This window comes from Bubalus kerabau, chromosome 15 (assembly GCF_029407905.1).
Source record: "Bubalus kerabau isolate K-KA32 ecotype Philippines breed swamp buffalo chromosome 15, PCC_UOA_SB_1v2, whole genome shotgun sequence".
Classification (NCBI taxonomy): Eukaryota; Metazoa; Chordata; class Mammalia; order Artiodactyla; family Bovidae; genus Bubalus; species Bubalus kerabau.
Window position 1 is genome coordinate 42933733 of NC_073638.1, and position 24187 is coordinate 42957919.

General features: G+C 39.6%; 1 protein-coding gene across 5 annotated transcripts in view; it reads right to left on the reverse strand.

Moving 5' to 3' along the window:
- SWAP70 (switching B cell complex subunit SWAP70) overlaps window positions 1–24187 on the reverse strand; it is a 98288-nt gene that overhangs the window by 13177 nt on the left and 60924 nt on the right. For all 5 annotated transcript variants that reach the window (XR_008703022.1, XR_008703023.1, XR_008703024.1 and 2 more), the window contains exons 3-7: window positions 22167–22340; window positions 10370–10597; window positions 8631–8777; window positions 7418–7526; window positions 4661–4842 (exon numbers count right to left, since the gene is read on the reverse strand). Coding sequence is in view for 2 of the 5 variants with exons in the window: in XM_055548667.1 (XP_055404642.1) it covers window positions 4661–4842; window positions 7418–7526; window positions 8631–8777; window positions 10370–10597; window positions 22167–22340 (840 nt within the window). In the remaining 3 variants the exon portion in view is untranslated. The remainder of the gene's footprint in view (window positions 1–4660; window positions 4843–7417; window positions 7527–8630; window positions 8778–10369; window positions 10598–22166; window positions 22341–24187) is intronic.

A 24187-nucleotide genomic window follows, 5' to 3' on the forward strand; every position in this document is an offset into this window, starting at 1 on the left:
ATCGAAAACATACAACAAACCAGTGAATATAACAAAAAAGCAGCAGACTCACAGATACAGAGAATAAACTAGTGGTTACCAGTGAGGAGAGAAGGGGAGGGGCCAGGTACAGGAGTGAGGACTGGGAGACACAGACCGCTGGGTAAAGACAGGCTCCAGGATGCGTCATACAGTGTGGGGAAGAAAGCCAGTATTCTGTAACAACGATAAATGCAGCGTGACCTTTACAAATTATTTTTTTTTAAATAATACAGAAAAAAAAAAAAGGCTCTGTTGACACCCTGGTTACTCCAGGATACTGTACCCATACCCAAGGTTGTGCCTTGACAGAGGACAGACAGTCAGAGGCTGCATATCACGAGGAAGATGGACTTCACTGTAACAGTCCAGCCAAGTCACCATGCAAATAAATGAGCAAACAACAGGAAGTCCTTGGGAGAAGGGCGGAAGCCACATCAAGAGTTGCTTACAAACATCATCTAAAACACCCAGTTTTCAACAAAAAATTACGAGATATGTAAAGAAAGAGTATGATTGATACACTGGACAAAAGCAAGCAATAGCAACTACCTTTGAGAGCCCAGACTGGATTTAGCAAAGACTTCAAAGAAGTTATTATATGTTCAAAGAACTAAGGAAACCTTGTTTACGGAAATTATAGATGATATGATGATATCCCCTCAAACAGACAACATCAGTAAAGAGACAGAAATTATAAAAAGAAGCAAACAGAAATTCTGCAGTTGAAAAGTACAATAACTGAACTAAATAATTCACTAGAGGGGCTCACCAATACAAGAAGAATCTATCAGAGACAGACTGATAGAAATCATCCAATCTGAAGAACAGAATAGAAAATAGCCTCAGAGAAATGTGAGACACCCATTAAATGTGAGACACCATTAAATACACCAACATTCACAAAAGGGGAATATCTGAAGGAGAGGAAAAAAGAGAAAGGAGTAGAAAAATATTGGAAGAAATAATGACTGAAAACTTTCCCAATTTGATGGGAAACATTAATACACCCATCCAAGAAAGTAAGATAAATACTAAGAGTGTAACACATACATCATATCATGCACACATATTTATCATAGTAAAACTGTGGAAAACCAAAGACAGAAAATGCCAAAAGTGACAAGAGAAAAATGACTCATCTTACACAAGGGAACACCAGTAAGACTGACAACTAACTTCAGAAACATGTGACTAGTTCTGACCAGAATACCGTAAATAAATAGAAGCGAAGTGTGGTATTTCTGGGCTGGAGTAGTTAACTGGCAAATTCTAGAACACGTGTTTGTCTGACACAGTGAACAGCAGTATTTGACATGGTGGCTGTTCCATCTGCCTGTATGTTATAATTATAGATGTATATACACTCTGATCCAGCAATCCCACCTCTAAGAATTCATTCTACAGATATATCAGACATGTATAAGTAAGTGTTAGTCACTCAGTCGTGTCTGACTCTTTGCAACCCCATGGACTATAGCTCGCCAGGCTCCTCCGTCCATGGAATTCTCCAGGCAATACTGGAGTGGGTAGCCAGTCCTTTCTCCAGATCTTTCTGACCCAAAGATTGAAGCCAGGTCTCCTGCACAGCAAGCGGGTTTTTTACTGTCTGAGCCACCAGGGCAGCCCTTTAGACATGTATGGACATTTATAAAATGACATAGTACAAAATAATGCCCTGCAGCACTGCTTATTAAAACAAAAGACTAAAACCACCCAAAAGTTCATCAACAGGAGGAACCGGTTAAATAAGTAATAATATAGTCAAATAATAGAACATTTTATAGCTATCAGAAAGAATGAGAAAGCTCTTTATACTACACTGATACAGAAAAAAAAATATATATATATATATAAACTAGACACAGAATCATAAGTATGTACTTTTTGTGTTTAAAAATGGGTAAAGAAGAATGTATATTCATATTCTCTAGAATATACATTACATGAATCTAGAAAGATACATAAGAAATGAAAATAATAGTTGTCTTAGGCAAGGCATAGGAACCAAGCAGAGGGAAGAGACAGTAGGAGGAAATTTTTTCACTGAATCCCTTTTTATATTTTAAAATTTTTGAACCATATGATTTTATTACTTATACAAATGATTATATATGTGCTGGGGTTGGGGGGGATAAGTAGGTGGAACACAAAGGATTTTTAAGGCAATATAAGTGAAAAAATACTCTGAATGGTATTTATAATGTAGATACATGTTATTATACATTTGTCTGAACCCACAGAACATACACCACCAAGAGTGGACCCTAAGATAAACTATGGACTTTAGGTGACTAGGGGTGTCAGTGTAGACTCATCAACTGAAATAAATGTGCCACTCTGGTTGGGGACGTTGATTCTGGGTGAGGACATGTATATATTGACACTGGAAGTATGTACGAAACCTGTGCACCTTCCTCTTAGTTTTACTGTGAACCTAAAACATCTCTAAAAAAAATTAAGTCTTGTAATAAAATTACTTGAGTAACACTTTAAAGAAATCTGGGGGGAAAAAAAGAAATCTGTTAATTTGTTAAAGAAAAATACCAGGGAATTTCCTGGCAGTCCAGTGTTAGGACCCCACACTCTCACTGCCAAGGGCGCAGGTTCAATCCTTGGTCAAGGAACACAGTGCAGCCAAAAAGAAAACACACACAAAAACAGCCTACCATAGTTTCTTATTCCTCCTTCTGAATTAAATGAGGCCTTGTATCAAGTCTCACAAAATGTAATCTCATTCCAGGTGATTCAAATATTCATCTAAATAGTATTTTTCTAAAAATGCTTCAGTGAAAAACTGGAGAATTTTCTTTTTTGACAAGAAAAGAAATTTAACAATTATTAAAGGATCCATAATAACTGCTTTCCAATATTTACCCATCAAACCTCAAATCAGCTGCTTTAATGATTCGGTAGAACTAGGATCTGGCAAGGTGGTCGAGGTCAGCTGAGGTCTGACCAACTCTGGGTACGCATTCACGTAACACAGACCAGGGACCTACATGCTCCTGGAGGTTGAGTTAAAAGTCGACGAGTTTAAAAGGGTCCCAGATGGATGAATCTCAAATGCATGATGCTAAATCAAAGAACCCACATACTGAAAACATACATACTCTATGATTCTGTTTATATGATAATTTGGAAAGAATACAGGGACAGAAAACAGATCAGTGGTTTCCAGGGGCCAGGGGTAAGGGGAGAGTCTGAATACAAGAGGCAGCATGAGGGAATTCTCTGGGGCACTGGCATTGTTCTAAATTCTGTCTGTGATGGTTTCAAGAATCTAGGCACCTGTAAAAACTCATAAACCTATACCATGATATTGCGATTTATAGTAAGAAATACATAATACTTGGTCTTCGTCCCAGTTTCTGGCACAGATCTCCCCAAAGTCTTGGAATTTCCTAAGTGTTGAGAGTGATAATAAAGTGACTTTAAGAAAACAATGGATAGGGGCCAGTTGCCAATGAAACCTACCATGTGATTAGAGGGTTGGAACTTCCAGTCTGACCTCTGAGAAAGGGAGAGGGGCTGGGGGTTGAGTCAATCACCAATGTCCAATGATGTAATCAATCATGCCTGTGTAATGAATCTTCCATAACAACCCAAAAGCACAGGGTTCAAAAAGATTCCAGGTTAGTAAACATACAAAGATTTGGGGAGAGTGATATGCCTAGAGAGGGCATGGAAGCTCCGTGCCCTTTCCCCACATGCTGCCCTATGCATCTGTCTATTCCTGAGTTACAGTCTTTTATAAGAAACCAGTGACTAGTATGGAAAACATTTCTCCAAGTTACATAAGCTGTTCTAGCAAATTAATCAAACCTAAGTTGGGGGGGGGGACTTCCCTGGTAGCTCAGCTGGTAAAGAATCCACCTGCAAAGCAGGAGACCTGGGTTTGATCGCTGGGTTGGGAAGATCCCCTGGAAGCAGGCATGGAAACCCACTCCAGTATTCTTACCTGGAGAATCCCCACAGACAGTGGAGCCTGGCAGGCTACAGAGCACGGGGTCACAAACAGTCAGACGTGACTGAGTGACTAAGCACAGTACAGCACAGTACAGCACAAGAGAAGGGGCTGTGGGAACCTCTCACTTATGGCCAGTTGCTCAGAAGCACAGGTATCAACCTGGACTCGGGACTGGCATCTGAAGAGGGAGTTGGGGGCGGAAGAGGGGCTGGTGGTGGTGTCCAGACTGTATCTTTGACTCCAAACAATAAGTAAAATCCACAATTCTAATACTAAGCATCTTCCAAGATCCTCATGAGTGAAGATGGGAGCTAAAGGGAAAACCTAAAAAGGCAACGGATCCTATCCATTCACCAAAAGTGACCCTGACATCCTCAGGAGAAACTTCTCATCTTTCTCTGAACAAATTCAACTGTACTCACTGTTCTTACAAATGTTCTTTTCTGGTCAATGAAATATCCCTGTTGTCCTGAGACCCTCATACTCTTCAAGGGCTGGGAAAACAGTGTCTCACTCAATGGTCTAGATACACTTCCTGGAAGCGCAGTTCACCAAATAATCTCCCTACGGTCACGTTAACCTAGTCCCAGTAGAACTGAAGCTCATAAGTAAGGTCACAGAGGCTCCTACAGAGAAATGGGAGCCTGCCCCCAGCCCAGCGCCCACTCTCACCTTCCTCACGGCCTCCAGCTCCTGCTGTTTATTTTCGTTTGCTACCTGCAGCTCCTTCATCTGTCGCTCCAGCTCCTCCTGCTCGGCCAGCAGCTTCTTCCGCAGCTCTTTCCGACGCTGGCGGGCTTCTTTGTGTGGTGGGGGGCTGCCCAGCTTCAGGAGATGGATGGTAGAATGGATGGCTGTGAAAGGCATGAGAGAAAAGATGGGAAATACCTTTTATTCTCCGTGAGCCTAACCTGAATGGCATAGTGGGAAGAAAATCAGAAACCCAGGGTAATGCTGATCCTGCCACTGAGCAGCGTTGTGACCGTTAGCCAGTCACAGAACCACTTACACGTGGGTTTCTCACCTCTAACCAGAGAGAGATGATCTCGAGTCCCTTCCAGCTCCAAAGTCCCATAACTGCCTATCTGTGCTTAAATAGACTTGATTTGGGAACATAACATGCACTTGAGGAACTCCCAACACTTGCAACTCCCTTCCTTAACTTCCCAAAAGGCCAAATAAGAATAAGACATCACAAGGGCTGAGATTCAAAATTCCTGGTATCTGATTTGCTACCTGCTGTAAGTAGACCATCCTAAAGGAAATCAGTCCTGAATATTCATTGGAAGGACTGACACTGAAACAGAAGCTCCAATACACTTTGACCACCTGATGCAAAGAACTGACTCATTGGAAAAGACCCTGATGCTGGAAAAGATTGAAGGCAGGAGGAGAAGGGGATGACAGAAGATGAGATGGTTGGACGGCATCACCAACTCAACGGACATGAGTTTGAGCAAGCTCTGGGAGTTGGTGATGGACAGGGAGGCCTGGCGTGCTGCAGTCCATGGAGTTGCAAAGAGTCAGACACGACTGAGCGACTGAACTGTAGGTAGTCTGCTTCTCATCTATGCCTTATGAAACCATCTCCCTATATACTCCCTTCCCGAGGTGATAACAGCCAATACCATATATTGAATATTTGCTATATATAAATATATGTGTGTGTATATATATATACATATATATATATGTATATATATATACACACGCTATCTAATTTTTGTATGAAATCTGACTTCTTTCCTGATTGTTTCCATTATCTAAATAGGTAGTACAGGGTGGGGGGGGGAGTGGAAGGGAGGCTCAAGAAGGAGGGGATAAATGTGTACTTATAGCTGATTTACATCGTTGTACAGAAGAAACCAATGCAACATTATAAAGCAATTATCCTCCAATTAAAAATAAAATCAAAAATAAATAAATAGCCAGTATTTTCACACTGTTCAAATTCAAAAGCCTGAAAGGACAGAGATGAAATCTCCCTCCTACTGCTATTCCCAAGCACTGAGCTCTTCACTCCACTACCAACTAACACCAACTGTTTCTGTGCATCTTTCCTGAGATACTTTAAAAGCAAATACAAATAAACATATATATACCTCTTCCACCTTCCACGGACACAGTGGGGCGTAACACTCTCCTCAGAGGCTGAGTCTGTCCTCTCCGTCCCCCTGGAGAGCTTTTTGAATCAGCATACACTGCGCAGTGCTCATCAGTCCTCCAGCATCAGCATACACTGCGCAGTGCTCATCAGTCCTCCAGCATGCAGCTGCCATTGTCTATTCAACCACGCCCCGATTAATGCACATTTGTTTATAAATCTACCACAAACAATCCTGCAACGACGTGTCATTTTAAAAATGTGCAACTGTATCTTCACTGTCTCATTATTAACCCTCACAACAACTCTGAGCGGCAGGTACTATCATTAGCCCCATTCCAGAGAAGAAAGCTGCTCCAGAATTCCTAGTGACCCAGGAGAGAGGATCCAGACCCATGTACACTTGCCTCAAACTGAAGCTACATCAAAATGACCACAATTCTCAACAAACAATTTTACCTAGATTTAAGAATATTACATTGAGAATTCCCTTTTCAGGATTAAAGAGAAAATCTCACTTTAATCTTTACTAATGCTGGAGTGATATTTTAGTTTAAAAGTTATTAAATCAGAAGTTTTCATTCTTGAGATATCTGAAACTAGTGATTTCCTGTGAAAGTAACAAATCTTGAAAATTACTTGAAGTATTCAAAACCTATTGCACAACTCCTCTTTTGTTTTACATATTTCTAAATACTCAAAATGGCCACTTTAAAATTCTTCATGGTCCTTAAAGGGGGAAATTCCATATTCTCGAAATAGTAAGAGTAAATAAATAAAACCGAAAAGGTCCAGTTTGTACTTTTCCCACAAGTTCACCAGGCAAATGAACCTGATGAAAATTTTGGGAACTCCTCTCAGCTTGTTTTTCTTTTAGCTACTGGGCTTCACATAGAAATAACTATAGGCAACGGGGAACAATGCCGAGTATCTCTGTTGTTCAGTCAGTCAGTCGTGTCCAACTCTTTGAGATCCCATGGACTGCAGTATGCCAGGTATCCCTGTCCTTCACCATCACCGAGAGTTTGCTCAAACTCATGTCCATTGAGTCAGTGATGCCATCCAACCATCTCATCCTCTGTTGCCCCCTTCTCCTTCTGCCCTCAATCTTTCCCAGCATCAAGGTCTTTTCCAATGAGTTGGCTGTTTGCATCAGTCATGAAAGTACTGGAGCTTCAGCTTCAGCACCAGTCCTTCCAATGAATATTCAAGGTTAATTTCCTTTAGGATTGACTGGTTTGATCTCCTTGCCGTCCAAGGGACTGTTAATGAAAACAGAAAGTGCTCTTAAGTTATACCATGACAAGTAATAAAAATTATCTTACCCTGAATCCACTCTTGTTTCTTCTTCTTATCTGAAGCACTGATTTCAAAGGTCTTATCAAAACATTTTATGAGAAAAAGGCATTTCTTTCCATCTTTGTCAGGCAAGGACTAGGACAGAAAGCAAAATTAGTCTTTCAAATTTTACTTTCAAGTATTTAAATTCAAACTTAATTACTTATACAAGAAGTACCTATAAATGAATATTACTGGTTTATTTATGCTGCCCTCTAGGCAACAATGCTTATGGTAAAAACCACCCCAGATTCGTATACGACATCTAGACTGGGAGAACCAACACCACCTGATGGGCCACGCGATGGCCTTTCCTGAGCACAGCAACCCTTGTACATTGCACCTTATACCTGAACACGTCTCTCTCAGGAATCCTGGAAAATATGCCCATGGAACTGTTCCAACAGGTATAGACACCCAGGGTGATTCCCACACCCTGCAGATGGGTCTCTCCCTTCCTTGCACCAGGGGTGTTGTTGCCAGCAAGCTGTGGTTCTTGTCCTATATCCTTATAAGCAGACTGGCACAGTCCATCATAATCCTGTGAGTCTCCATGTTTAGCTGAATCTAAGAAGACCCCTTACTGGGCACTGCACACCCTTACTATTAATACATACCATTTCATCCATCAAGACACATTATCATTTATGAGATCTTAGGTATTTTAAATGTTCTTCAACAAATACAGATGTGGTAATAATTCAGATATAAATTAAAAATTCAAAACATTATGTTCTTGAGGACTTCCCCTATTTACAGAATTAGCAGTGATAAACTGTTCTGAAAGTCATACCAGTTATTCAAAGACATGTTCTTTTGGTTTATTTATTACACTCAAAAAGGGCCCAGGTTCTCAGATACACTCATGATTTCAAACGCTGTCTTACTGATTTTTTTTTGGCTTTCTTATTTATGACTCCATTTTACTCAAGAAATGATTCCTTAAATATACAAATAAATGAGATTTAATCCCTATACTTTATTCTCGAATACAAGACAGAAAATAAATTCACATTAGAAAAAAATGTTGTCAGGTATCTGTAATTTTTTGGTTCAGAAACTATAGTTACTGTATGCCTATATTATTTTAGAAATGTGAATTTTAAGATTATTTTTAAGGCTCTAGAGTCTAGAAGAAGGAAGATAAACTACTTGAACAGCAGGCGGCAGCACTGGAAAGAGGTAACCATTGACTCTTACCTCCACACAGCAGTTCTCATCCAAGAGAATGTCTCCTTTCTTATCTTTCAGATCCTCGCTCACATAATAAGAAATTATGTTGGGTTTTAATACAAACCAGCGTTCAGTCCAGTTTTTCCGTCTATGGCCTTTTTTTATCATGTAACCCTAGGTAAGATTAAATCTGATATAAATGCTGGTGCTTTTCCTTATAAGAGCTGGTATCTCTTCCTTTTAACACACAGACGCGTGCGCACGCACGCACACACACACACACACACCACCGCCCCCCCCCAACTGTGATTCTCAGTAAATCTAGACCTCCGTTATTGAAAATGCTAAAAGGTGTCAGTAAACCTGGCCAAGCATGCCTTCTCAGACAATCACGTACCTCTCTACCTGATCTCTCAGGATTCTGGAGGATGAAATCAGGAGCAGAAAATGAACTGCACCAGTAGTTAGGATCCTAGCTTCTAAGTATAGCTTTTAAGCTCACACTTACTAGGCTTGTATTTTCTTCCCATATGTCAGCCTCAAAGATGTGTGATCCAAAATTTTATTTCAGCAAGACTACACATTACTACAGGCCAAAACACTTCAGGATTGTTCAAGAATAGCTAACATTTTACACAGTAAATCTATAGGTGCTGATAGCCTGTGGCAGACTATACAAATCATCAAATATATAATAATATTTTGGCTGTATCATGTGATCATTATAATAAGTTCTAATCACATTACTCGTTCAGTTTGCTAGCTCTTGACATTTAAACCAAGGCTATCTCATACGGCTGTTCATCTGCAGTTCTATATTCTGCCATCCTAATGGGCCTGGAAATCCTCTTCAGAGACCATGTTTCCTAACCTCTTACAGCACCAAAAACCTACACAAATTAAGCCTCAATTAAAGTTTATTGATAGGCTACATCTGAAGAAAAGAGCAAAAACAACATCATTACCTAAGAGGGCAAAACAAGGACCAACCAGTAAGAGTTATTATTCAATATAATAATGTAAGACATCTGAAAGAGCCACTCAAAATATATAAATTCTATTTACTATGCATTATGTTTATTAAACAGACTATGTATGTCAGCATATGTATACCATAAATATTATCAGATGCTATGCAGGTACTGAGAATACAAACTTTGTAACCTAATATGATAAACACAACTTTATTACATAAAGGCACTTTTCCCCAAAAGGAAGGGCATTTTTCTGATTTCATAAAAATTATACATATCCTATAGAGAGGTTAACACATATATACATTATAGTAGTAAGTTGAATAATAAGAAAAGAAAAAGAATAAAATAAAATTCATAGAAATCCCACAACCCAGCAGTGATCACTTCTAACATTTTGGCCCCCATCCCTCCAGACAGCTCTACACACATATCACATTGCATGAAAGGGATTACAAGACACCTGCTGTTCCACAACTTGTTTTCTTCACTGAAGAGTATGCCATGGGATCTTTCAGACGAATGAGTATAGATGTACACATAACACAAAAGTACTATGTTCAGAAATGTGATCATTTAAACAGTTCTTTCAAAATAGTAACTTCCCAGTGTTTAACTGTAATCATTTACAATGTAAGCCTAAGACAAGACTGAGAAAATAAGAAATTTTATTCCTGTTCTAAATTAGTGTAAAAATATAAGTGACTTAGGCTCATCTTTGTGATAAAAATCTTTTATTTCAAACATGTCAAATTCTAAAGGTGAGGAGAAACAGTGTTACAGGATGCTTACCTGTTTCAGCACATCTAATATTAGCTCATTGAAGACCTCGTTAATTGCCATGGACACAGTCTGCCGATCCATGCCTTTGCTGAACTGTCCATTTCCAACAAGCTCAATCAGTTCCCACACAGAAAGGCCATCTTTACTGTCATCAAAGTTGATTTTATAATTTTCAAATTGTTCTTGTTGCCAACTTACTCCCATAGCTTCTGTCAGTTTCCTAAGCAGGTATTCAATCTAGAAAAAGAATTTTATAAGTATTATTGCATAGCAAAAAAAAAAGCCCAAACTTTTAAACTTAAGTATGTATCTATGTTATTACACTAAATAACTAAATTAAAAGGTCAATTTAGGAAATATTCTTTTATAGTTCCAAGTGTATCTTTAAAGAATCTTGACACCCTCAAGGAGAAGGGTATGGATAAAATGCCACTGAGTCTATGCTAACTTAGAATAAAGTAATCAAATCTGGAACCCTTAACAGCATATTTGTATACAGAACAAAAGCAAACTGCACACAGACACGATCGCACACTAACTAACCAATGTGATCTGCTTACTCTGGTGGATTTCAACATATGAGAATACTAATTGTGCTGAACCAATATGCAACACTAAATAATCATCTCAAAGTATGTACAAGTTAGTCACCAATTTATAAATTTTCCACATAAGCCAACTATTTGAAATTAATGCTGCCGCTTCTCATTAGAATTCTAACAGTGTTGCAAACAATGGTGAAGTCCTAGACTGGGCCAGAAAAGTTTATTGAATTCTGAAACATACAGCTTTGTATACAAAAATAGTAGAAAATACTGCGCTCATCCCTCCAAAAAGCTCTACACACACACAACATTGGCATGAAAGGGATCACAAGACTCCTGCTGTCCAATAGCCATTTTTTTCTGATGAATGAGCGCACAATGAATGGATGTGCACATGACATGAAAAGTACTTTAAAAATGTAAATGAAATAGTAACAGTTCAAAAAAAACCCACTGTGAGGCAGTAATACTGAATTACAATTGATGTCTCTTATCTTCTGGAAAGCCTGGGTATCCCACAGTGCTCTCTCAAACTCAACATATCCAAATATGAATGAATCATCTCTATCTTTCAAATGGCTTCTCCTCCAATTATGGATTTCAGTTGTGAACAACACCATTCACCCATGCTAGGACGACAAACCATGCCCCATTCCTTTACATCAAGATCAGTGACAAAATCCTACTGTTTTCATTTCCCCTCTTTAAACTCTGCCTGGCTCCCTATCACCTCAAAGATCAAGGCAAGCTCCTCTGTGTCCCCTGTGGTCACTCACCCCCCGAGTACTGTCTCTAACATTTTCTCTGCCATGCCTCACTGCAGATTTTACACCCCACCAACACCACCATCAACACTGCTCCCACACAAGCTCTATAAAGGGCTAGAGCTAGCCGCTAGTTAATATTTATGCCTTTATATATCTCTGCTATATGTTTTTCTTTGTTTTGGGTTTTCCTTTTTAACAACCCTTTAAAAATGTAAAAACTATCTTAGCACAGGGGCTATATAAAACCAGGCTGTGCACTGAATTCAGCCAGTAAGCTGTAGTCAGCCAACACCTGTGAGAGATTTTAAGTAGTGTACCCATGTAACACACTTTTTCATGCTTCTATGCCTTGCCCCATGTTGTCCTGTTGAGATTACTTTTCCCCATTTCTCTACTAGGTCATACCCCACCAAAGACCCACAAATCAGGATCTGCATTTTAACAAGAACCCCAGGTACCTCCCTATGCACATTAAAGTCTGAGAAGCACTGCTCTGGTTAAAGTGCTCTGACCCAGGTCAGGTGTTCCTCTTCTGAACCCAGTATACTGTACAGAAAGTATCTCTATATTCAAATGCTGCCCCTTGCTGATTTTTTGAACTCCTTATAGGAGGGACAATGTCCCACTCATATTTGAATCTCCAGAACTCAGCATTGTACACAGATGTAGTAGAGCTCAGTTAATGAAATGGAAATAAACCAAGCTAAACCTCAATTTTCTCATCAAAGAAACAGGTATAATAAAACTCATCATATAGGACTCCCATGGGGATAAAATGGGACAAAAATAGAACATTGTGCACAATGTCTGGCATAACAGGTACTCAATCAATGCTACTTCCTTCTGCACTGCACCATTTCAAATGACATTTAAGATAAGCATTCATGAAATAACACAGAATGAGGAAGAATGCAAAATTAAATTTACCTATGATTTCCACTGCATAAAGATTATGTCAATATTCTGACAAATACTAGAGGAAAATATTACAGTCAATTTTGTTACAGATAGGATTATGAATTAATTTCTTTCTCTTCTTTGCAATTCCAATTTGGTTATAATGTTGTTTGTGACATAACATACTTTAATAGGAAAAGACTGTGAACAATAGGAAAAACATGTTTGCAAAGAAATACACACTCACAAAACATCACAAGGTCAAAAAATATGAAGAGCTCTATTGATGTAATTTGATGAGATATTATAAGCTCCTCCAGTATGCAGATTATCTAATACCCTAAATCTAGCATACAGTGGGGTGTTCAACAAATGTTTACTTGCTGGAGAAAAACATACTCAGAACTTTCCTTTCTCTTGTTGGAGATGTACCTGTTAAGCTTGTGCATCTGCTATTAAGTTTAACAGATATTATTTTCTTGGTTTTTTAAAAAAATTATTTTTGCCTGTGCTGAGTCTTTGTTGTCGCACATGGGCTTTCTCTACTTGCAGCAAGCAGGAGCTACTCTCCAGCTGCAGCGTGAGGGCCTCTCACTGTGGTGGCTTCTCGCGACAGAGCCCAGGCTCTAGGGCACATGGCCTTCAGTAGTTATGCCATGCAGGTTGTGACACATGGGCTTAGGTCCCCTCAGTATGTGGGACCTTCCCAGACTAGGGATTGAACCCATATCCCCTGCACTGGCAGGAGAATTCTTAACCACCTGACCACCAGGTAAGTTCTTGGCTTTTAAAAAGAAGTAACAGGGACAGGAAGTGGAAAAAGAGAAAAAAGGAAATCAAGAAGAAAAAAGGGAAGAGGGACAGAGGGATAGAAAAGAGAAGGGAAAAAAAAATGTAAAGCAATAAGGCACAAGAAAGAAAAACTTAATTATATAAACAATTGACCAAAGTAAAGTAACTCAGAGGCGTTCTCATGCACAGAAATTCAATCTCCCTAAGGCAGCAGAAAGAGGGCCCATGCTGCCTGATCACAACTTGGGATAAAAGCTGTATAGGCACTCCCAGAAGTTTCAGTAGTGAGGCTGTGGGTGTGGCCACATGTATGGACAGGATGACAAAAAGTGGGTGTGACAAGACCGTGCATCTGACTGACCATTAGTGCAAGTCAGGAAACAGCGGGGAATGACCCTGTGCCCCTCAGTTCCTCTTGCATATTGGAGCTTCAATTCCTCTAGTATATCGGAATGTCTTTTACAGTGTCTCCTGTCTGCAGCAAACTGAGCTCTTCTAGAGGCAGCTCTCCAGGTTCCTCGTGAACCTTTCTGAACATGCCCTCCCCAGCCCTTCAGAGTTGGTCATCAGGGCCCAGTTTGTGCTCTGCATTCCCAGTGACTGCGCCAGGTAACTAATCTAGATTCATTTCCTGTTGACTTTGAACACAATCACATACTTAACACAACCAAATAACTTCAGAACCTCTTAGTTCATTATATTGGGCCAAGGAGAGACAAACACTCCCATTCTCAACTACTCGATCATACTAAATAATAAATCACGTGTTGCTGTGTTAGTCTGAGTGGCCTGCACCAATTCTAAGAGCTCATTCAGTTTCAGGAAGCAGCTAACTTCCTCCTTCCAAGGCAAGTTGCACCAAAAATAACAAAGAATAAACTTTCAGGTTGCATGTGATTTTTGAGGCCTCTGGCTCTGAAACTTCTTTGTTAAAAGTTCTTTCCTTGTAATCATTAAAGAGGGTCTTTATTGACTTAATTCAGATTTTATTTCACTGAGGATCTCTTAAAACTCTTTCAGGTTTGAGATTTAACTGCATGAAGGCAATTCTTCCAAATAAGCAACAGACACATCCTGTTTTCTTCTTGGCTCAGTGGGAAATGAATACTAACATAAAAACTATACTTCACACACACACATTTCCAGGAAAACCATTCGACAAAAATTTCGGAACCATCTCAAATGGGGACACGCTAGTTCTGGACTTTAGTGAAGTAAGTCACTTGTTTATTCAATGTTCTTGATACTACTTTCTGGGTGATGGGAATCTGAATCAAAAGCAAATTTATCTATACCAGTTATGTTATTCATATAACTACTACTGTTACTTATGTCTAATACAGTATTAATCAAAGGCGGAGAATAAAATCTCACTTAAAAACATTTTGGACTTAAAATGCAAATGATCATTATAATAAATGACTTATTGGAAACATAAAGATTACTTTAAATTTATAAAGCATAAAATCAACTGGTAATATTACAAATCAAACTCATACGTGACAAATTAAGACATTATACTTCAATTTTACTTTAAATGTGTATGTTTTCACACTTAATTAAAATCTGTAAGCCTAAAACTAGTTCCAAATACAATTTTTTTTAATACTTAGTACCATAAGAGTACTTTAATAAATACTTAGGAAGGAAGCAAAATCTAACAAAGAATGGAACCTTAACCAATAACTCCACTGTTTTTCACAAACGTGCAACCTTGAATTTGCATTGCTTGAGCAAAGGCCAGGAGATGTGCTAAGAGCTAAATAAACACAAGACCATATTTTAAACCTTAGGAGGCTGGTTCAGCATTCAGACAAAGCTATTTCACACAAATCTGTTTTAATGATCCTTTCCTTCCCCACGCAAGTACTCCTGGCCACAGAGTAGTAATCTGTAGAACTCACTCTAATTCTACTTCTAATCAGAAGAACGCTGAGGGAGCTAAGGACATCAAAACAACAGAGTAAGTCCAAACTGACAGGAGAAGGTATGCTGCCTGGGGTTCCCTTCTCAAATGAGACTAACTTGTTTAGGAGAGGAGCAAGACACTCTTGTCAGCCTGCAAGGAGGAAAACAAGCAAGCTGTGGAGTCTTGGCTGGGCTCTGGGTGCAGAAAAATAAAACTCATGGCCCACCTCAAGTCTTCTGTGAGTCCCAGTTTTTCAGGCCACCTAAAGCAGAAATCTTTTGAGTGTCTTAGGCAAGGCAGTCAGGAAGCTGGTGCTGACGGCTCCCTCCGCAGCCTGTGACTCAGTGACGACTTAAAGCCAGTGACAAGTCCCCCACATCAAGTCAGAGCTGCTTCAAGGAATATGGTAAATCTCCCTACAAAGCAATTTCTAATTCTAAGGTCACTTTCAAGTCCACCATGTATATTTTGGTGATGGAAAAAACCAAAAGATCATGGGTAAGAGACCCACTACATCTCCAGTTCCAAAGAAAATCCAGAGTGAAACTGCAAAATGTCTTAAAGGACAATAATGGAGATTTTATTATCATAATTTTTCCAAGTAGCAGCTAGGTTTAAAAATACCATTGGCATATCTACATCTATCAACATTCTATTCCCTTCCATATGTTTCTGTATTAAGATAATTTTCATGGACAAAAATTCCATAACATGTTTTAATTTCCCCTTTAACATATGTGCACAATTACATTATTATTATTAAACACTGAAAAACTGTTCCCACCACTATAGTGAACTTGCTTTCTCCTTGCTTATCAATGACAACCTAATTGTTAAATCCAAGGACAACTTCTCATTCATCACCCTCTAATTTTTCTATAGCACCTAATGTTAGGAACTACTTTTCTGTTTCTTAGAACTTTTCTTTTCTTTGGCACCCATGACTCAACACTCTCCCAGTTCTCCTACCTGACAGACTATTAAACTTCCTTTACCAAATCTACTTCCTCCCCCGGCTACAGAAACATACCCATGGTTCTGTCCCCAGCCCTCGCTTCTCCTACTACCATCTCTTTCTTCCTGACCTAACCGACTCCCACGGCTTCCCTGTCTCTGTCTCCAGCCCTGGCCTCTCACGGCTCTGAACATACTCTTCCAGTTGAAACAAGGCAGTTCCGCTAGGATGATCCCCTCACAATGCCAACTGTACCAAACCGTCACCATACATCACACCCCAAATAGTTCATCACCAATGCTTCACATACATCAACTACTTTAGTCCTCACAAGTGTCCAGTGAAGGAAGCAATGATCCCCATTTTCCAGATGGGGAAACCCAAACAGGGAGACTAAGTAATCTGTTCACAGTCACAGAGCCAAAAGGTGGTCAAGCAGGGATTTAAATCAGGCAGTCTGATCTGAAAGACAACGCTTTAAACAACTACACTGTATCTCCTCCCAGTTGCCCAGACCTGAAAGTTGTCTCTGTCCCTGCACAGCCGTCATGCTCCAGTTAAAAAGGACATGTGCCATTCATTTTTACTGCCCAGCCCTAATCCCTCCCTTTTTTAGTTATTAAAATTACATTAATTTTCAATGACATGTTTACAGCATAATGTTAACTGAAAAAAAGAGCAGGGAAAATTGTATATATTGTACAATTACACTGTATTTTTTTTTAAGTCATGAATAGAAAAAATATAAAAAGTATCTCCAAATGTTAACCTTGGTTCTCTTTCAGTGGCAGAACTACAGAACTATAGAAAGAAAGTTCTTTATACTTACTTGTAGAAATAAGTAGAATAAGAATCTAACATTTCTGTAATTAACAGATATTTTATAGGGAAAGTGAAAGTGTTAGTCATTTAGTCATGTCCAACTCTCTGTGAGCCCATAGACTATAGCCCACCAGGCTTCTTTATCCATGGAATTCTCCAGGCAAGAATACTGGAGTGGGTTGCCATTCATTTCTCCAGGGGATCTTCCCAACCCAGGGATCAAACCCAGTTCTCCTGCATTGCAGGCAGATTCTTTACTGTCTGAGCTACCAGGGGAAAGATGCTATTTATAGGGAAAGTTCAGTTCAGTCACTCAGTCGTATCTGACTCTTTGTGACCCCATGGAGTACAGCACGCCAGGCTTTCCTGTCCATCACCAACTCCCTGAGCTTGATCAAACTCATGTCCATTGAGTTGGTGATACCATCCAACCATTTTATCCTCTGTCGTCCCTTTCTCCGGCCTTCAATCTTTCCCAGCACCAGGGTTTTAATCCAACGAGTCAGTTCTTCGCATCAGCTGGCCAAAGTATTGGAGCTTCAGCTTCAGCATCAGTCTTTCCAATGAATATTCAGGACTGATTTCCTTTAGGATTGACTGGTTTTATTTCCCTGTTGTCCAAGGGACTCTCAAGAGTCTTCTCTAACACCACAGTTCAAAAGCATCTCTTTGGCACTCAGCTTTATGGTCCAACTCTCACATCCTTACATGACTACTGGAAAAACCATAGCTTTGACTAGATGGACCTTTGTTGGCAAAGTAATGTCTCTGCTGTTTAATATGCTGTCTAGGTTGGTCATAGCTTTTCTTACAAGGAGCAAGCATCTTTTAATTTCATGGCTGCAGTCACCATCTGCAGTATTTTGGAGCCTAAGAAAATAAAGTCTGTCACTGTTTCCATTGTTTCCTTATCGATTTGCCATGAAGTGATAGGACTGGATGCCATGATCTTAGTTTTCTGAGTGTTGAGCTTTAAGCCAGCTCTTTCACTCTCCTCTTTCACTTTTTCATCAATAGGCTCTTTAGTTCCTCTTTGCTTTCTGCCATAAGGGAGGTGGTGTCTGCATATCTGAGGTTATTGATATTTCTCCCTGCAATCTTGATTCTAACTTGTGATTCATTCAGCCCATCATTTTGCATTGACGTACTGTACATACAAGTTAAATGAGCAGCGTGACAACATACAGCCTTAACGTACTCCTTTCGCAATTTTGAACCAATCTTTTTGTTCCATGTCCAGTTCTAACTGCTGCTTCTTGACCTGCATACAGATTTCTTAGGAGGCAAGTAAGGTGGTCTGGTTTTATAGGGAAAGGATGCTATTAATTTTTTAAAATAACTCTCTCTACCAGCTCCCTGACAGAAGGCAGTAAAACTTGGCTTACATATAGCAGGTCTGCCTCTTTCTGACCATGAAAACCAGTGAAGACACACAAAAGATTAGAGTGACAGCCACCAAACCCTCACATAATTAAGCTCTGGGCATGAATCAGTCATTCATTCATCCTATGAACTAAAAATAGTGCACAAAAGCTCTTATCACTGATCTACAGGGGCTTGTAGCAATAGTTATTTTTGGGAGTATCATTTCATTATTAACCTTATTAGTGAGGAAAGTTCAAAGTAAAACCCTAAATGAGTAGTCTTCAAAATGACATGTTTCAGGTACTTCTGTTTTCCAGGGTCACAAATGGAGGTTGTCTAGGGCATACTGAAATTTCAAACCTCAACTCTCACTCTTTGGAAAAAACCAGTAGGCTGGGCACTGAAGTGACTGACCCCAGAGTCTAATCTTGACCATGACCAAAAGAATGACCAGGTAAACAGACCAGTCCAGAGTGGGAGAAGCTAGCAGGCACATTGATGAAATCAATGCTAACCCCCTTATGTCTGGGGAATTCCCAATGTGGAAGCTAAACACAAATGGACCCTTTTCAAGCCTTCTCTGCAACTAGTTCATGGCACCTGACCTAGATCATAACAATCAGATGCATCATGCCCTGTGATTGGGAAGTAGGCATAGAAAGCTCTCTGTGGTAGCAAGAACAACTGCAAGAAGATCTGAGTTCCTGGGCAGCAGCATGCAGGGCCAGAGATATTCCACAGTACAACACAGTTTCCCTGTGGTTCCTCACTGCACAGCCTCCACACCTGGTTTTCAGCCATAATAGCCATTCTATAAGCTACCCAACATTTTTAAAATTACCTTTCTGGCTTAAATCAGTAAGTCCAGCTGCTTCGAAGACTGGCAATTCGGCCAAGTGAGATACCTCACTCATTTCAGACATGCTCTTCCTTTGCTTTCCTGCCTTACATGACCTCGCCCTCTGTCCCTTCCATCCAGAAGTATTCTCCTTTGCTTTTTCCATTAGTCAAAACTCTTCCATCTTTTAAGACCCAGCATAAGTGCTATTTCCCCCCTAAATATAACAGCTAACACTTAATGAGCACTTCCTAAGAGCCAGGCATTCTTCTCATTCCATCATCACAAAAATAGCAGGAGGTAGATAGTAGCATTAGTCTTAGTTTACAGTGGTGGAAACTGTAGCAAAAATTAAATAAATTGCCCAAGGTCACACAGCTAGTAAGCAGTGATGAAGCTAGAATTCAAATCCAAGACATCTGACTCCAGATCTCTGCTCTTAACCAGGGAACACCAAATTACAGCCCATGAGTCAAATCTACCCTACCAGCCAAATCTGACTCTCAACCTGTTTTTTTTTTGTTTTTTTTTTTTTTTTTAATTATATAAGAACCTTCTTTAATCAGGATCAACCTGTTTTTATACACCCTTGCTCTAAGAACAGATTTCACATTTTTAAGTGGTTGGGGCGGGGGAGGGGTGGGAATCAAAAGTATAATAATACTTCATGGTCCATGAAAATTATATGAAATTCAAATTTCAACATCTATAAATAAAAGTTTTATTGAAGCAACATACTGTCTTGTGGCTGCTTTCATGCTATTAACAGCAGAGCTGAGTAGCTACAACACAGACAATACAGCCAAAAAGCCCACAAGGTCTCAAATATTTTCTGTCTGGCCTTCACTGAAAAAGTTTAAGATGCTGCTTTTAACCACTACATTCTATTGCCTCTCTTAAAAAGACTTCCCTGATCCCTGACTTCTCCCAAACTGGAATAAATCTTTCCCTTCTCTGTAGTTACATGGTATTTGTTCTCTCTTATAACAGGTTGTCTATTTTGCTTTGAATTACACTTGACTTTCTTTTCCTTGAGCAGACTGCAAATTTCTTGAAGGCAGGAAGTCATCTTTTTCACTTCAGATTCCTCTTATTGCCTCATTTATTGTTGCCAGTCAATAAATACTTGCTGATTTGAAAAAATATTGCAGTGTAAACTTTTAAACAGATTTTCCTAACATGAACATGAATCACAGAAATAAATCGCAGACCAGACTCCATGCTGGCAGACTGGATAATAATGGGCACGCCTGATCACCAGTGGTGGGTATATAAATTGGTATAGCCTTTCTGAAGGGGCAGTTCTGCCTCGTTTATCTAATACCCTGAAAGTATGCATTTTTTAGGACTTAGAATTCCACTGCTGAAACTGTGGAAAGAAAGAAGCAGACTAGTGTGCAAAAATGTATGCAATATTAGTCACAGGACCTAACATATTTACTGAATACATATCACGTGCTAGGCACTGAGCTAACTCCTTTATTTTTTCCCCAGTCACAATTATTATTTTTTTAATTTTAGATTTTTTAATTGAGGTAACACTGGTTTATAACATTACAGAAGTTTCTTATATACAACATTGTATTTCTACGTCTAAATGCACTACAGTGTTCTCGCCACCAAAAATTTAGTTTCCATCCATCACAATACAGTTGACCCTCTTTATTCATTTTACCAGCCCTACCCCCACTGCCCCTCTGATAACCACTACTCTGTTCCCTGCATCTACATGTTTTTGTTTGGTTTGGTTAATTATTTTGTTTGTTTATATTTCACATGTGCATGAAATCATATGTATCCATCTTTCTCTGACTTGTTTCACTTACTGAACTAAGTTCTTTAAATATGAAGCCTCACAACTCTTAGAATAAACATTTTAAGAGCTCTATTTTATAGATGCTGCTGCTGCTGCTGCTGCTAAGTCGCTTCAGTCGTGTCCGACTCTGTGCGACCCCATAGACGGCAGCCCACCAGACTCCGCCATCCCTGGGCTTCTCCAGGCAAGAACACTGGAGTGGGTTGCCATTTCCTTCTCCATTGCATGAAAGTGAAAATGAAGTCACTCAGTTGTGTCTGACTCTCTGCGACCCCATTGACTGCAGCCTACCAGGTTCCTCTGTCCATGGGATTTTCCAGGCAAGAGTACTGGAGTGGGTTGTCATTGCCTTCTCCGATTTTATAGATGAGGAAATTAAAATTCAAGAGGTTAAATAACATTGTCCGATGTTAGAGGATTACAGATGACTTTTTTTAAGGGGAAGACTACAGTTGATTAATCTGATATTATTAGTCTTTTCTAAATTTACAACTGTAATAAGCATATATTATATGTATCATTTTTAGGGCAATAAGACAGCACAGAGCCTTACTCTTGCATTCCCTGCTCCTCTCCCCACCTTTGGAAGCTCAGGGAAAAGAATCCACAACAAAACAAGCAAATGTCCTTTTTAATTTCTTTTGTAAAGTATGGTTTAAAAAAAGTCTCCATCCTTGACTTTGACACAGGAGTAGTATTTCCTCACATAAATGAGCCTTGGGAATACCATTCTGGATCCTGTGTGTTTCCCATATAGTATCCTTCAGCTAGTTCTTATGGTTTGCCAACATGTAAGTAGGCAGAAAATTATGTTGTGACTTATACTGAATAAAAGACTCCTTGAATGTGAGAATGGATTTGTCTATAATTAGAACAGCTTAAAGAGGAAGAGCCCCACCCTGCCTGTAAATATCCAGAGTTACTGCATGACCTCAAATTACTAAGTCTGGGACTTTTTTGGATCCACGCTTTTTTGCCTCTGATCCAAAAACACTAGCACAGGACCTCATTCCATATCTACACTGAACTAACACAGATACTTCCAAGTTAGATCTATTAGATGCTAAGATAGTCACACAAAACGTCCATCCACACCTTACCTCTTCTGGCACAATAATTAGTGGGTACTTGTCCTCAGATAAAAAGTTGAAAATAACCCATATTTTAAATGCATCTTCTTCTGTAATGAACAGGGGATTCTTTGTGAGATTTTTTTTGACACAGAGGGTCCAACACATCCTATTGAACTCAATCTTGTCAAAGTTGTCTTGGACCTAAAAAGAAAGGAGGAAAAATTCCAATGAATCAGTCCAAAATAAGTAGCATGTAAACCAAGTAAAACAGAAAGACAAAGCCTACTACAGGCATCCATTTTAATCAATCCAGCTAACCAATAGCCATTTCCTAAGGAGTTGCTTCGGTCACACTTTCAAAGGTTCAATTAAGAATGTTACATTGAGCCTGACGCTGAAGTAACACCTGCTCATATGACTCACGTGCCACATGAAATACTAGCTTGTCAAGTAATTTTTTCATGTATAGATATTATCTTCTAAACAGACTACCAAGCTTGGTATAGGAGTTGAGAATGTCAGTTATTCAATATGAGCCACATGCAGATATCATTTTTACCTATATGGTCAAAGCAGATACTTTCTCTTGGGAAAAACTATTTAACTGAAATTCTAAAAAGACAGCTCTGCCACTCGGTCATTCAACCATGCATTCAACATTCCCTCAGGGTCTACTGGTTTGCTTCCCTGGTAGCTCAGATGGTAAGGAATCTGCCTGCAATGAAGGAGACCTGGGTTTGATTTCCAGGTCAGGAAGCTCCCCTGGAAAAGGGAATGGTAACCCACTCCAGTACTCTTGCCTGGAGAATTCCATGGACAGAGGAACCTGGTGGGCTACAGTCCATGGGATCGAAAAGAATTGGACATGACTGAAATGTCTTGGCACACATGCACAAATGAGCCAACTACTAAGCTACATAAGGATATAAAGGAACTATTCTAGTGGTCAAGTGGCTAAGACTCTGTGCTCCCAATGCAGGGGGCCTGGGTTTGATCCCTGGTCAGGGAATTACATCCCACATGTCACAACTAAAGATCCAGCACAGCCAAATAAAGAAATAAACAAACAGTTTTTTAAAAATGAATGATATAAAGATGAAGAATAACTTGGTCCCTGCTCTTAGAACAGTCACAGTTTATTATGAAAAACAGACATGCAAACAGACAAATCTTAACATAACACAGTGTATGATTCAATAGTTTTTATTCATTCAACCGATAAAATTTAGACAGTAGTCATTATCTGCCAGGGCCATCACAGAGATACTGAATATACTGGGTTGGACAAAAAGTTTGTTCGAGTTTTCCCATAAGAGCTTGAAGAAAAACCCTAATGAACTTTTTGGCCAACTCAATACTGCTAGCCCTTGTCTCCAAGGAATGCCAAGACAATTACAATATAATGTGGTAAGTATTACATAGATGTAAACAGAGGCTTCTGTGGGAACACTGAGGGGCTAACAACCCAATCTTAAGAACTGGGGAAAGATTTCCAGAAAAGGTGACAGAGCTGAGGGTCAAAGAACCATCAAGAGTCAAACAGTTTGAAAACAGGGTAAAGACTGTTACCGGTAGAACAGAACGTGAAAAAGCCCAGAGGTGGAAACAACCATGGTCAGTCTGGAAGAACTGCAGAAGATTAATGTGAATGGGCTACTTGGTACTGCGGGTGGTATAAGTCAGGCTGTTCATAAGTGCAAACCACAGAAACCATCTTGAGTTCCTTTAAGCAGATAAGAAAATGTACTGGAAAAGCAATGGGTAACCTCAAAGATCTAACACAAAGGCTAAAAAATCTAGACTCTGAAACTAAGCCAGTAACAATCCAGGCTAGGCAGTCAGAACTGCAGTTGAAACTGCTCGTGGTACCAGCAGGGGGAGACACCACGGTCAGTGTGACGCGAGGCCAGCGCTGTTGGCACTGATCCAGTCCCCGAGCCTCCGTGCCACTCACTGCAGGTTCAGAGTCACACTGGGTCACATTTCTATGCCCGAGCTGCCAGGAAAGAGGGAAAATGAGTATCTAAACTTCTCAATATGTAAGATAT